We start from the raw sequence: 14,117 nt of genomic DNA, 5'->3' as shown, positions 1-14,117 counted from the left end.
CATTACTATAACTACCCTTCGAAAAATTTAATAATTTTTTTTTAGAATGTTTGATTTTTTTTTAATTCAAATGAAAATAAATACGCTTGCAAATACAGATGATATCTTGCTATAACCTTCTCTCCCCCAAGTGATATTTCAGGATTTTTTGTCAAACACCCCCTCTCTTAGGGATTACATAAATATTTAATTCAAAATTTGCAAAAAAAGGGTTGAAAAACAAACTAAAATTTGTAACTGCTATCATGTAACCTAAATAACGTATCAAAGTAGTGGCATTGTGCCCCAGGTCCTAGGTCCACTGTTCACGTGATAATTTTTTAAAGATTTTTGGGCTCCTCTGCCCCCCTGGTCATATTTAAATAGCCCATAAATTTACTTAAGTACTCCTCAAAAAAAATTAAAAACTTTGATTTCTTCAGATAAATTAAATACCCGTGATATCTTACTACATCTCCTTCCTTAACCATTTAAACCATTTTAAAGCGTTTTGTATGTAAGATACACCTTAACATTTGTTTCAAGTTTTTATTTAATATTTTTTTGTATATCGAAAATAATTCAGATTTTATTTTTAATTCTGCATTTCAATTAGTAATGATCGGGAGAAGTGGTTATTAGTTTTTGGCAAAGGCAGACCCAGCCATTTCGAAGATACATAGCAAAATGTGCAAAAAATGGCAGTTTTTGAAAGAACTAAGCGTCCGATTTAAATGATTCAAAAAACTTTCTGCTTGTTTTAACAAAATAATCGATTTAAAAAAAAAATCTGTTTCAAATTTTTTTTTTCAATAAAAGAAAAAATTTTTTTTGTATATCAAAAATAATTCTGATTTTATTTTTAATTCTGACTTGAGTTCTAATATACTTTAAACAAATAATTTCAACTTTTCAATTCAGTTTGTATAATAATAATTTCAACTTTTCAATTCAGTTTATATAATAGAACAAAGTCCTACGGAAACTGGTTCAATTATAAAAATCGTTGATTTGTGAATATTTGCATTTGTAAAATACTCTGAGTTAACGTGTTCCTTCATTCTCAAATATGTGTAAATCAAATTAATTTATATTTTATTAAGTCGATTATTTACACATATCGGGAAGTTCATGTAACTTGCCTCAAGGCTAAATACCAATACCAACTAGTTTTTCATACAGTCAATACGAATCAAATGTCTTTTGACTCACTTTAATCATGGATGAAAATTTCTTTTCCAAACTTGATAATTTCTACTAAAACAAACTTCCCAATCAAAAAGTTTGCAATTAATAAAATATATGTATATGATTAACTGGAAAATATATATTATCATCAATCACATTTACAACTAAAAATTATCATACAAAAATTGCACAGCAAACATATTTTACTCGAACTCGTTCACACAAGAAGAAATTATGCTAGTGAAATTCTTATTCTTATGCAACAATTTCAATAATTATGATTGTCGTTTAAAACTATTAATTTTCTAGATCCGTCTCCATTTTCACGGAAATTTCTTCACTTGTAGTATCTTCTTGTTTTATTGATTTTTCAGGAACTAAAAGGACGGTTTCATTCAAACTATCATTTTGTATGAAAATATTTTTATCATCGATTGTATTTTCATTTTCATTTTGTGTTGAATTTCCTTGTTTTTGGATTTCATGTTCGTCTTGAGATTTCACTGGTACCGGTTCATTTTTTTGTGACAAATTAGTATTGACTAAATTTTTTTCATCAGTTCTGACTTTCGAATTTTTATCATCGTATTTTGCGAGTCTTTCATCGCTCCTAGTAATTTTTTCTACGGTATTTGCAACAGCTGATTGTATAGTTTTCACCAAACTGGCATAAGTATCGGTCCTTATCTGAAAATATAAAATTTATATTTTATATTGACAGATATTTATTTATACGTTTCGATATTCAATTTGTGCCATCATGAAAATACAAAATGATGATAAAGTGGAAAAAATAACTTAATCCTACCTGTAGTGAGAGCTCAAAATTTGAAATGATAAAAACATAAAATCGTATTTTTAGGTTTTTATTTTTTTACTTGAATGATGTATTTGGCCATTTTACAACCCTGATTAAATGTGCAAACTCTTGATGAAACTTGTCAACACCTTTAGTACACTTTTTTTTTCTAAGGAGGCCTCTCAGAGTCGATCAATTTTGAAAATTTTAAATTTATAGTTTAAGGATGGTGCTTGCTTTAGAGGCTTCCAAAAATCCCTTTTTTGAGGAATTTTTATTTATTTATTTTTTTTTACTTATTTATATTTATATTTATACATCAGAATTATACAAATATAGATATTAATGGTACATAACTTAAATGAATAGATAATAATACATACTATATTAAATGAAATATAATTTAAAAAAAAATGTTCACTCAAAATCTTATTCAAATTTTCACAGAATATTTACTGAAAGAACTCAAATACTCATTAATAGAGTAAAAAACTTGCTCTTTAAAAAATGTGTTGAGTAATTTATAAGGCAGCTTATTGTAAAGCATTATGCCCAGACCATCTTTTAGAGAAGGAAATAAATATTCAATTGAAACGAAACTTTCAGGTTTGATTGTTACATATTTCAACATTCTTCTCCATTTTTTGAATTTCTCTGAAATTATTTTTTAACCTTACGCGCACTCTTTTTTTTTGGTATTGATATATTTCTCCACAGATCAACAATTTCAGATTCAAGCTCGTTGGAAAGGTGACATTTTGCAGTAAAAAATTTTTTTTTCTGTTTTCCGTTCGGTGTAAAACCAAAATTTTGAACCAAAAATAATAGATTTTTTTTCCCAATTTTTAAAGTACGTGTCATGATGTTTGACCGCGATAGACGCTTAAGGGGCACAACTAGTGTAACCGCCTAAAAAAAGATGATTTTTGGAAATTTATATTAAAAAAACTACTTTATCAATCATTTCAAAATTTAAGGAATATATTTATACATGTTTTAAGAATATATAGTAAAATTTTTGAAAAAATAATTAAATATTTTTTAAGTTATCGTCGATCTCCAACGGCGTGAAAAAAAGGCCCTTCACTGCTGCAGTGATTCCGGCCTTCTACGTGGATGAAATTTAAAAAAAAAATGTCGTTAAACTAGATAATATTGTCTGTACAATGACCTACGATAAAAATAAAAAATCAAAAATTGACAAATGGCGGCGTTTTAAAAAAAAGTTGAACTTTACCCAAAATTTTGCTCGTTTTTGGACTGCCAAAATTCGATTTTTGATCCAATCAAAAAATCGATAGTTCATTTTACGGAGAACTATATATAGCACATGTAAAAAAATTGGATAGTGATCGGATTATTTGTTTTTGTGTAATCGCTGCAGCAAATTCGGAAAATGCTGTTTCAAGAAAACGCATTTAAAGATAAAATGATCGTTATACTATATACTATATATATACTCTTTAAATGGCTGTGACTCAAAAACTATTTAAGATATCAATTTAAAATTTTGGTATGTTATTTTCAAAGGTTTTTGAAAATTTCACACTAGGTGTGCCCCTTAATATAAAATAAGATGACTATCATAAAACAACCTAAAAAATTTCTAAGGTAGGAAAATCATTATTATGACTGACGAAATTTTCTCGAATTTTCGAATCGCTTCTTCGGCGGCTCGTATCTCAAAACACTCGTAAGTCGTAAGTCACTCGTAAAATGTATAACATAATTTTTCTTACCTTGTACTCCTTAACTTCTCGTTCGCTAGAAGATAACTTGGAACGATAATCCGAAAGCTTTTCATTAAGCTCTCTAATAGTCCCGTGAGCTTTCGAATTATCCGAAGAAAGTTCGTTATTTTTCTGTTTAATTTCAACTAAGAGCTGCTCGGTATCTATGCGACTCTTTTCCGATCTCGACATTTGAGACATTAGTTTCTCTATATCTAGTAAACCACCTTTGTACATTATTAAACCTACGGGGTAAATAAAAATCAATAAAAGTATAAAGTAAATTCCTTGAATATTTCATTACGGTGCGGAAAGTTCCAGCAATTTGCCTTCATAATAAAGTATCAACTCACCATCATCATTCGAACCATCTTTTTCTCCTGATTCTGTTTTCATTCGCTTGAAAGGATGTTCATCATTTTCAAAAATTGGTAAAAATCTTTTATTCCCGCAGGCAATAGTTTTAACATCTTCCTTTTCAGTTTGCTCTTCGGTTGATTTCGATTCAGTTGAACTAGATTCGTCCTTTGGTTTATCTGTTAATTTCCTGCAAAGTAGAAAAAAGAAGTTTTTTAATTTTGAATTTAAAAATTTAGTGTCCGTTCTTAAATTTATTTCGTTTGCTCGTCAGTAGAGTCCCTTTTTTCTGTAATTTGCTCGCCATTAGAGTTCCTATTTTGTAATTTTATTTTTGATCTGCTCGTCAGTCGATTCCATTTGTTGCACATTTTTAGTTTGCTCGTCATTAGAGCCCCTTTTTATTTATTTTTTTTAGTTTGCTCATCAGTTGAATCCCTTTTTTGTAATTTTATTTGTAGTTTGCTTGTCAGTAGAGTCCCTTTGTGGTTTTATTTTTAGTTTGCTTGTCAGTAGAGTCCCTTTTTAATTTTATTTAGTTTGCTCGTCAGTAGAGTCCTTTCTTTGTGATTTTAAATTTAGTTTGCTCGTCAGTAGAGTCCCTTTTATGTAATTTTATTTTTAGTAGTCTCTTTTTAATTTTATTTTTAGTTTGCTCGTTAGTAGAATCCCTTTTGTAATTGCATTTCTAGTTTGCTCGTCAGTAGAGTCCCATTTTTGTAATTTTATTTTTGATTTGCTCGTCAGTAGAATCCATTTTTTGGTAATTTTATTTTAAGTTTGCTCGTTAGTAGAATCCCTTTTCTGTGTTGTTTTTATGTTTTACTTTGCTCGACAGTAGAATACCCATTTTGTAATTTTATTTTCACTTTGCTCATCAGTAGAGACCCTTTTTTGTAATTTTATTTTTAGTTTGCTCGTCAGTAGAGTCCCTTTTTGTAATTTTATTTGTAGTTTGCTAATTGAGTTCTTTTTTTGTAATTTTTTTAACTTGGTCGGCAATAGAGTCCATTTTTCTTTTAATTTCAGTTTGCTTGCAAGTTGACGCCATTTTTTGTAGTTGTATTATTAGTTTGCTCGTCAGTAGTGTCCTTTTTTCCTTTTAAGTATTTCCTAATAAATTCTATTTCGTTCGACAGTAAAATTCCTTTTTATTTTATTTTTACAAACTTTGATGTTTTTTTTAAAATTAAATCACTTCTCACCGGCCTATATATAATAATTTAATACAACTGTTTATCTTTAATAGTTTTTATAAATTTATACATTTTATACAAAAAATAAACTTTTCTTTTAGCTTTTTTGCTTGTAAGTAGAGGTTCTTTTTATTTCAACTAATAATTTGATAGTCAGTTAAACCCTCTATTATTTTTGTTATTTTGTTTGTTCGTGAGTAGAGTCCCTTCTTTGTAATTTCATTTTTAGTTTGCTCATCAGTAGATTCCGTTCTTTGTAATTTTATTCTTAGGGGGCGAAAGTAAAGCGTCCATTAATCACGTGAGGTTTTTAGGGGGAGGAGGCGGGGATTTGACAAAAAAAATCACAAAATATCACTTGAGGGAGGAAGAGGTATGGTAAGATATTACGCGCATTTATTTTTTCCTGAATTAAAAAAAAAATCCAAAAATATTCAAAAAAAATCCAAAATTCTAAAATTTTTTCTCAAACTAAAAATACACGTTGTGTTTGGTGGGAGAGAGAGGATAATTTTCAATATCCTTAAAAAAATCGATCACGTGATTAATAGACGCCCCCTTAGTTTACTTGTGACGTAGAGTCCCTTTTTAACTTCCCGTAGGGTAAGTTATTGTAATGGGCCGAAAATCGGAATTGAAAATTTTTACATTTCTCGACGTTTTGAAGATTTCTGAACGTTTTGGCGTACCTCAGAAAAAATGGATGTGTGTGTGTGTATGTATGTATGGATATAAATTTCCAGTCACATTTTCGGGCGTACGGATCAACCGATTTGAATGGTTCAAAAAACATTCGATTCCTATTGATAGGGAAAAGAGCTGATTAGTTTTTGGCAAAGGCAGGTCCAACCGTTTCGGAGATACGGAGCAAAGAGTGCAGAAAATAGAAATCGAATTTTGGAGTATCCGATTTGAATGATCTAAAAAACATTCAATTAGTAATGATTGGGAGAAGTGTTTATTAGTTTTTGGCAAAGGCAGGCCCAGCCATTTTGAAGATACGGAGCTAAATATGGAAAAAATGGCAATTTTTGAGAGAACTAAGCGTCCGATTTAAATGATTCAAAGAACTTTCTGCTTGTCTTAACAAAATAATTGATTTTGGAAAAAAAATTGCCCAATTTTTTTTTTTTTTTTTAGTTTTTTGTATATCGAAAATATTTCAGATTTTATTTTTAATTCTGACTATAGTTCTAATATACTTTAAACAAACAATTTCAACTCTGCAATTCAGTTTATATAATTCTTATAAATATTAGACAATGTTACAATATTTATAATAATCTATTTGAAAACATTCAGTATTCCACGAACATTTCGTTACGGTACGGGAAGTTCCAGCAATTTGCCTTAAGGCACGATGCCATAATTGCCGCAAGACAGAATTCCACTTACAGCTAGTTGTAATTTGATTTCAGTTCATTTACTTACCTATAATGTAAAGAATTCCTAGACACAACCTTGCTGACAATTTTCCTGACTTGAGCCCTCGACAAAGCCAAACCAAGAGTATATATCAATTCCTCAACGTCCTTCTCAAAAATGTAACCGCAATGCGTCTGATCGAAATAGACAAACGACAGCAACAAATTAGGATCTTTTGTAACCATCTTATTTCGTTTGGAACTTTTGGAACGACTCGAAGACCTATAATGGTCATCATCATAGTCATCGTCATCATCATCGCGACTTCCGCCTCTGTGATCGGATCTTTTATCTTCGGATCTTTTATCATCGGATTTTTTATCGCTCCTTTCCGATTTGTCATCGGCTTTTTTGTCCGAATCCTTTTTATCGCCGTCAGTTGATGACGATACCTTAGACGAAGATTCTTCTGTGGATTTTCTGTTGCCGGAATCGTAGGACGAAGGTTTGTCTTTTTTGGGTTCCTCCTTGGGTTTTTCGGGTTGCGATTGCAGAGATCGGTAGATGTTGAAGCCGAAATCTCGCATTAACATTTCGTTGAATAATTCGGCAAAGAGCGACACCTGGGAAATAAAAAAAATAAAATTGTAATTAGATTTACAAAAATTAATAAATATATAATATCATTTGGGGGTCGTTTATTCTTCACGTAAAAGCGGTTTGACCAAAAAATCAAGCAGAGAGGGAGGGTCTAAGAAGATATCACGTGTTTTCATATTTTACATGATTATAAAAAAAATCCAACATTTTTAATTTCCCGTAGGGTAGTTAAAGTAATGGGCCAAAAATCGAAAATAAAATTTTTTGCATTTCTCGACGTTTTGAAGGTTTCTGAACATTTTGGCATACCTCAGAATAAATGGATGTGTGTGTATGTGTGTGTTTTGTATGTCCGCATTTTTTCGTCCACGTTTCCGGGCGCGCGGATCAACCGATTTAAATGATTCAATTATCATTCGATTCCTATTGATAGGGAGATGTGCTGATTAGCTTTTGTCAAAGGCAGGTCTAACCGTTTCGGAGATACGAAACAAAGAGTGCAGAAAATGGCTATTGATTTTTTGCGAGAACGGAGCGTCCGATTTGTATGATTCAAAAAACATGTTATTTGTATGAAGAATTGATGATATTTTTGGGAAGGCATTTCTGGCCTTTTCGGAGATCCAATAAAAAAAGTGAAAAAAATCACATCAAATCATAATAACCTTTACATTTCTTTTAAAAATTTTAAAAATCTCAAAAATCGAGTTCTAAAAGAAAACTGAATCTTTTTAGAAAATTTAATTTTTAATTTTTGGTACGGGAAGTTCCAGCAATTTGCCTTAAGGCACGATGCAATGCACCACTAGTTTTAATTTTAATTTGGTCGACAGCAGAGTCCCTTTTTTGTAATTGTATATTTAGTTTGCTCATCAGTGGAGTCCCTTTTTCGTAATTTTAATTTTAGTTCAGTCGACAGTAGAATCCCTTTTTGTAATTGTATATTTAGTTTGTTCGTCAGTAGAATTCTTTTTTGTAATTGTATTTTTAGTTTGCTTGTCAGTAGAGCCCCTTCTTTGTAATTTTATTTTTAGTTTGCTAGTCAGTATAGTTCTTTTTTATAATTTTATCTTTAGTAGAACTTCTAGTGAAACTAGAATTTCGTAACAAATATTTATACAGAAAAGGGACTCTACTGACAAGCAAACAAGAATTTCCTAAAAAAGAATTTCTTAGAAAATATTTATACAGAAAAAGGACTACTGACAAGCAAGCTAAAATTTCTTAGGAAATATACAAAAAAAGGGACTCTACTGACAAGCAAAGTTTCAAAACGAACATGATAAATAGTTAAACTGTTGTTTTTTTTTTAACTATATTTTACTAAACTTACCTCGAAAGAATGCTCCTTTGTATCCTCAGGTCTATAATCAAGAAGTAACGACAACGACATGACAATACAGTCAAACTTGCCCGATTTTGCAACCTTCGACGGATGCACTATAATATGCGGAGCCTCAGGTAAAGTATAACGTTTCTCCAAAGCAAGACGTTCCTTTTCATCTGCTCTCCTGCTATCATCCTAAAAAACAGAATATCAGAATAATAATTCGAATAAATTATAATTTTAATCATACATATGATAAATAATTTATATTACATGTTTTTTCTTTCTATCGCTCGATTCCTCTCTGGATTTTTCATCAAACTCCAAAGTTTTACTATTTTCATTGGCCTTGTCGTTGGATTTTTTCTCTTCTTCTTCCAATTTTTGTGCTTCCTCCTCTTCGTCTTCCCGATCAACTTTGTCTGCTTCAGCTTTTAGGGCTTTCACCAATCGAGCTATCAGCTGCGATTTTAAACCTGAAAAAAAAAATCTTTAAATTACATCGATAACCCGACTTTCGAAATACAAGTAGCTGAAGAAGCAATTCGTTGCTTCGACAAACGAGCAAAATTCGAGACGTCCGTTTTCTTTATAAATATTTCCTGAAAAATTTTAGTTTGCTCGTCAGTAGAGTCCCTTTTCTGTATTTATATTTTCAAAGAAATTTTAATTCGCTCGTCAGTAGAGTCCCTTTTCTGTATTTATATTGCCCAAGAAATTTTAATTCGCTCGTCAGTAAGTCCCTTTTCTGCATAAATATTTTTTAAGTTAATAGAGTCCTTTTTTTATATAAATATTTACTAAGATAATTATTAAATATTTACTAATTCTTAACATTAATAATTTCGGAGCTGCCTGGCGTAAGTGCTATTTTTTTTTAAAGATAATTATAAAAAAATGAACAAAGTTTAAAAGCAAAAAATATAAAATATACATAATATAATATATAATCGAATAATAAAGTTCTTACCGAAAGTAAGTAATTGTGATTAAAAAGTAGAGATTCATTTAAAACAAATTTATTTTTAATTTATTCTTAAATAGTATTTGTTAGTACAGTCCCTTTTCTGTGTAAATATTTCCTAAGGAATTCTAGTTTGCTCGTCATTAGAGTCCCTCTTCAGTATAAACATAAGAAATTCTAGTTTACTCGTCAGTAGAGTTCCTTTTAATATATAAATATTTTTGAAAAAAAAATTAGTTTGCGCGTCAGTAGAGTTCCTTTTTTGTATAAATATTTTTTGGATAATTCTAATTTGCTCGTTAATAGAATTCCCTTTTCTGAATAAATATTTTCAAAGAAAAAATAGTTTGCTCGTTAGCAGAGTCCCTGTTCTACGTAAAATTTCCCAAATATTTCTAATTTTCTCGTTAGTAGAGTCCCTTTTGCTCATCAGTAGAGGCCTTTTTCTATATAAATATTTCCAAAAAAAAAAGTTTTAGTTTGCTGGTCAGTAGGGTCCCTTTACCGAATATATATTCCCTAAGAAATTTTAGTTTGCTCTTTAGTAGAGTCCTTTTTGCTTGTCAGTAGAATCCCTTTTGGTATAATTATTTTCTAAGGGATTGTAGTTTGCTCGTCAATATTTCCAAAAAAAATTTTTAGTTTATTTTGGATCAGTAGGGTCCCTTTTCCGAATATGTATTTCCTAAGAATTTTTAGTTTGCTCGTCAGTAGAGTCCCTTTTCTGTACAAATTTTTCTTAAGGAATAAGAAATATTTCCAAAGAAATATTTCTAATTTTACAAAGAAATTTTGGTTTGGTCGTCAGTAGAGTCCTTTTTCTGCATAAATGTGCCCAAAAACATTCTAGTACTGATTTCGACCAATTTAAATTTTAATATTTTTCGTGGTGAAATAATAATTTTCATCATAAGGTAAGATTTTAAAAACATTATCATTAGGTAATTAATTAAAAAATTGAAATAATCGGCCGCGCTCTTAAAAAAAGTGTTTTCTATTGAATTAGGCAGATATAATTATTTTTTTTACAAAATTGAATGACTGCTATACATACAAAACACTATTAAGTCGATTATTTACACATGTCAGGAAGATCATGCAATTCGCTTTAAAAGGGCGTCCATTAATCACGTGATCAATTTTTAGGGATTTTTTGACCCCCCCCCCCCTTCACCCTTGGTGATACTTCGTGATAGTTATAATTTACCACCTCCCCCCCCCTTGTATTACGTGTATTTTTAGTTACGTCACAATTTTGTTTTTTTATTTGAAAATTTAGGTAAAGATTAAATACACGAGATATCTTACTAGACCCACGTGATTTTTTGTCAAACCTTCCTCCTCCTAAAATCGTCACGTGATTAATGAACTCCTTGAACTAGATTATTTTGGTTTTCAAAATAAAATACTACTAAATCTTAATCTTACCTTTAGAATTGATGCTCCTAGCCTCGAGTTCCAACCGCAAATCGGTGACTTTCATCGTCTTAGGATCCAATTCCGAAAAATGTGTCGGTTCCGGTTTCTGATCACCAGAAATCAAACCGGAATCATCCTGAAAACGAACAAAAATTCATGAAACACAACAAACAAAAATAAAATCAAGAAACTAATCTCCATTCACACTTCACGATTTCACAACCATTCATCTACCAACTAAATTGTCAACTGCTTTTCCCCTGGTAATAATCTAATATGTATATTACTATCGCTACCCCATCGAATTAAAAAATAAAAACTGAAAAGCAATTATAAAAATTTCCATGTTTACGTTCATCGATTTAGAGGCATATTATATAAATAAATGTTTGTAAAAAAGCAAAAGTAAAATAATAATAGTACCCTGGAAATTAACATGTCATAAGAAGTGTCTCATCGAGGTTAACGAAGGTTAGGAGCACCAACCTCAACCAAGATTCAACAAAGCTGGATGATCACAGTCATATGGATTGACGAAACATTAATTGTTGACAGGAGTCAGGAGATATAGTGTTATGTAACAGAAAAAAATATTAGTCATTTATAATTAGATAACCTATCTGAATTAATTACATACATGTCTATTTGGAATAGTTTTAAGGGAGGAACTAATTTTTACAAAGATTACACGTGATGAGAAATAGATCAAGATTAGATTTTGATCTAATTTTAATTTTTGAAAAAATTGATTTTTGAACAACGACAGTACCCCGATTTGCGAGCCGGTAAACACGAGTGTTTCGAGATACGAGCCGCCAAAAGAGAGATTTGATGATACGAGTAGAGTCGCCTTAGAGTCTGTACAATTATTTGGGAAGGAATTCTAGTTTGCTTGTCAGTAAAATCCCTTTGCTAGTTTGCTCGTCAGTAGAGTCCCGTTTATGTCCAAGACATTTTCGTTTGATCGCCAGTGGAGTCCCTTTTCTGTATAAATATTTGCTAAGAAATTTTAGTTTGCTCGTCAGTAGAGTCCCTTTTCTGTCTAAGAAATTTTAGTTTGCTTGTCAGTAGAGTCCCTTTTCTGTCTAAGAAATTTTAGTTTGCTCGTCAGTAGAGTCCCTTTTCTATTTAAGAAATTTTAGTTTGATCTTTTTTTGTGTTAATATTTCCAAAAAAAGATCCAGTTTGCTCTTCAGTAGAGTTCCTTTCCTATATAAATATTTCCAAAGAAATTCCAGTTTGCTCGTCACTAGAATCCCTTTCCTGTATAAATATTTTCTAAGAAATTTTAGTTTGCTCGTCAGTAGAGTCCCTTTTCTGTATAAATATTTTCGATGAAATATTAGTTTGCTCGTCAGTAGAGTCCCTTTTCGACAAATATTTTCTAAGTATATATAAATACACGTTCATACACACACTTCTTCCAAAATTCGCATCAAACGATTCAGAAAGACTTGAGACGTCGTGAAAACAAAATTAGCAAATCGGGTTTATTGGCAAAAACGTAAACTTCTTCGGAAAGTTAGATATATTTAAAAAAAATCTGATTAAATTTTATTTATGCATACATACATACACATGCACACACCTCTTTCGCAAAAGGACAAGTATAAAATCAAGGTAGGAATGATAACATTCTAGATCCTCCCCCCACGAAGGGCAAAGCGAAGGTTTTAGTCGGTATTATACCCAGGCGGTATTGAATCCGACATACCCAGTCAAAAGACCTAGTACGGGATGAAATAAAATAAATGCCTTTCCTTCGCTATACAAAAAGAAACACCTCTTTCGCATTAAACGATTCAGAACATAAAATTATCAAATCGGATTTACTGGCTAACGCAAACTTTTTCGGAACTTTAATTTTATATTAAAAAAAATTCTTATTAACTTTTATATGTATAAATACACATGCATATATACACTCAATTTAATTTTAGTATCCAACGATTTAGAACGACTTGAGACGTCGAGAATACATTATATTCAGAGTCAATTATAAAAAAAATCAAATTAAATTGTTTGTTTAAATACATATCATTACCAATTTTTGTATCAAACGAATCAGAACGACCTGAAACGTCTAAAATACATGAAATTATTAAATCGGATTTATTGGCTAACGCAAACTTTTTCGGAACGTTATTTATATAAAAAATATATTAAATTTATACATAAATACACACACAAAAACACACTTCTTACTCAAATTCTCATGTCGAACGATTCATAATGACTTGAGACGTCGAGAAAACAATAGCAAATCGGATTTAATGACAAAAACGTTAACTTCTTCGGAAAGTTAATTATATGATAAAATTATTGATTAAATTTTATATATTGATAGTATTGATACACATACATTTCAATTTTTGTATCAAACGACTTCAAAGATAGAAAATGCATAAAATTAGCATATCGGATTTACTGGCGAAAACAAACTTTTTCGAAACGTTAATTACATAAGAAAATCTAGACTTGAAATTTAAATGATAATACAGTTTAAATCTGTTACATAACACCTCTATCCTCCTCCCATCCTCGATTATTTCGCAAATCCATCTAGATCTACAAAATGTTGATCAGAAGAAACCTAAAATATCATGTCATGAATATATTTACAATCAGCCAAATACATCACTTCCATCAGCTATTCGATCGACCAGCGAGATAAAAAAGAAAGACCAGGATTAAAATCTGTGTGTGTGTAAAAACTTATAATATTAACTGTAATCATGTTGATAGATTTGTTGCTCTCTGCATCGGCATCCTTGCTGGCAGCACCCAGTAACACCGACACCAGCAGCAGCAGCCAGCACTGGCAGCAGCAGCAGCAGCAGATCTGCTGGAGACTCGGTAACACTTTTATCTGTTTCATTGGATTTTGCGAAGGCGTCATCTTTGCCGTGCAATAGCCGACGATATCCATCGGTCAGACTATCCCACCCAGCCTGGTCGGGACACAGCTCCAAACATCTGGCAGGAATATAACAACTGTTTCGACACGAGCTGGCACCTGTCGACCCTTGTGAGTTGACACGCTCCGTCTGTAGTACAGCTCCACAAACCGGTACCTACAGTGACAGGCCATATTCTAATGTATAGGATCGTTTGGTGAAAGAGTCATATGATATACTAAACATGGCAAACTTGGTTTAGTATCATCATATAACTGCGATTGATAACTAATTTT

The 14,117-nt window shown here is 31.1% G+C and overlaps 1 protein-coding gene across 1 annotated transcript in view; it reads right to left on the bottom strand.

Annotated features, from left to right (window-relative positions):
• Nucleotides 1-1,408: 1,408 nt before the first annotated feature.
• Nucleotides 1,409-14,117, bottom strand: part of LOC113384883 (cell division cycle and apoptosis regulator protein 1-like) — a gene marked incomplete in the record, with an annotated part of 25,741 nt that continues 13,032 nt past the window's right edge. Inside the window, 4 exon segments of the mRNA XM_026622652.1 lie at nucleotides 1,409-1,854; nucleotides 3,706-3,941; nucleotides 4,050-4,243; nucleotides 6,681-7,231. Coding sequence (XP_026478437.1) covers nucleotides 1,465-1,854; nucleotides 3,706-3,941; nucleotides 4,050-4,243; nucleotides 6,681-7,231 — 1,371 coding nt within the window.

The sequence above is a fragment of the Ctenocephalides felis genome, unplaced genomic scaffold (genome assembly GCF_003426905.1).
Source record: "Ctenocephalides felis isolate EL2017-DRISC unplaced genomic scaffold, ASM342690v1 CF-g0.4_SCAFFOLD_03571, whole genome shotgun sequence".
Lineage (NCBI taxonomy): Eukaryota > Metazoa > Arthropoda > Insecta > Siphonaptera > Pulicidae > Ctenocephalides > Ctenocephalides felis.
This window is presented reverse-complemented; position numbering and strand designations above follow the sequence as displayed.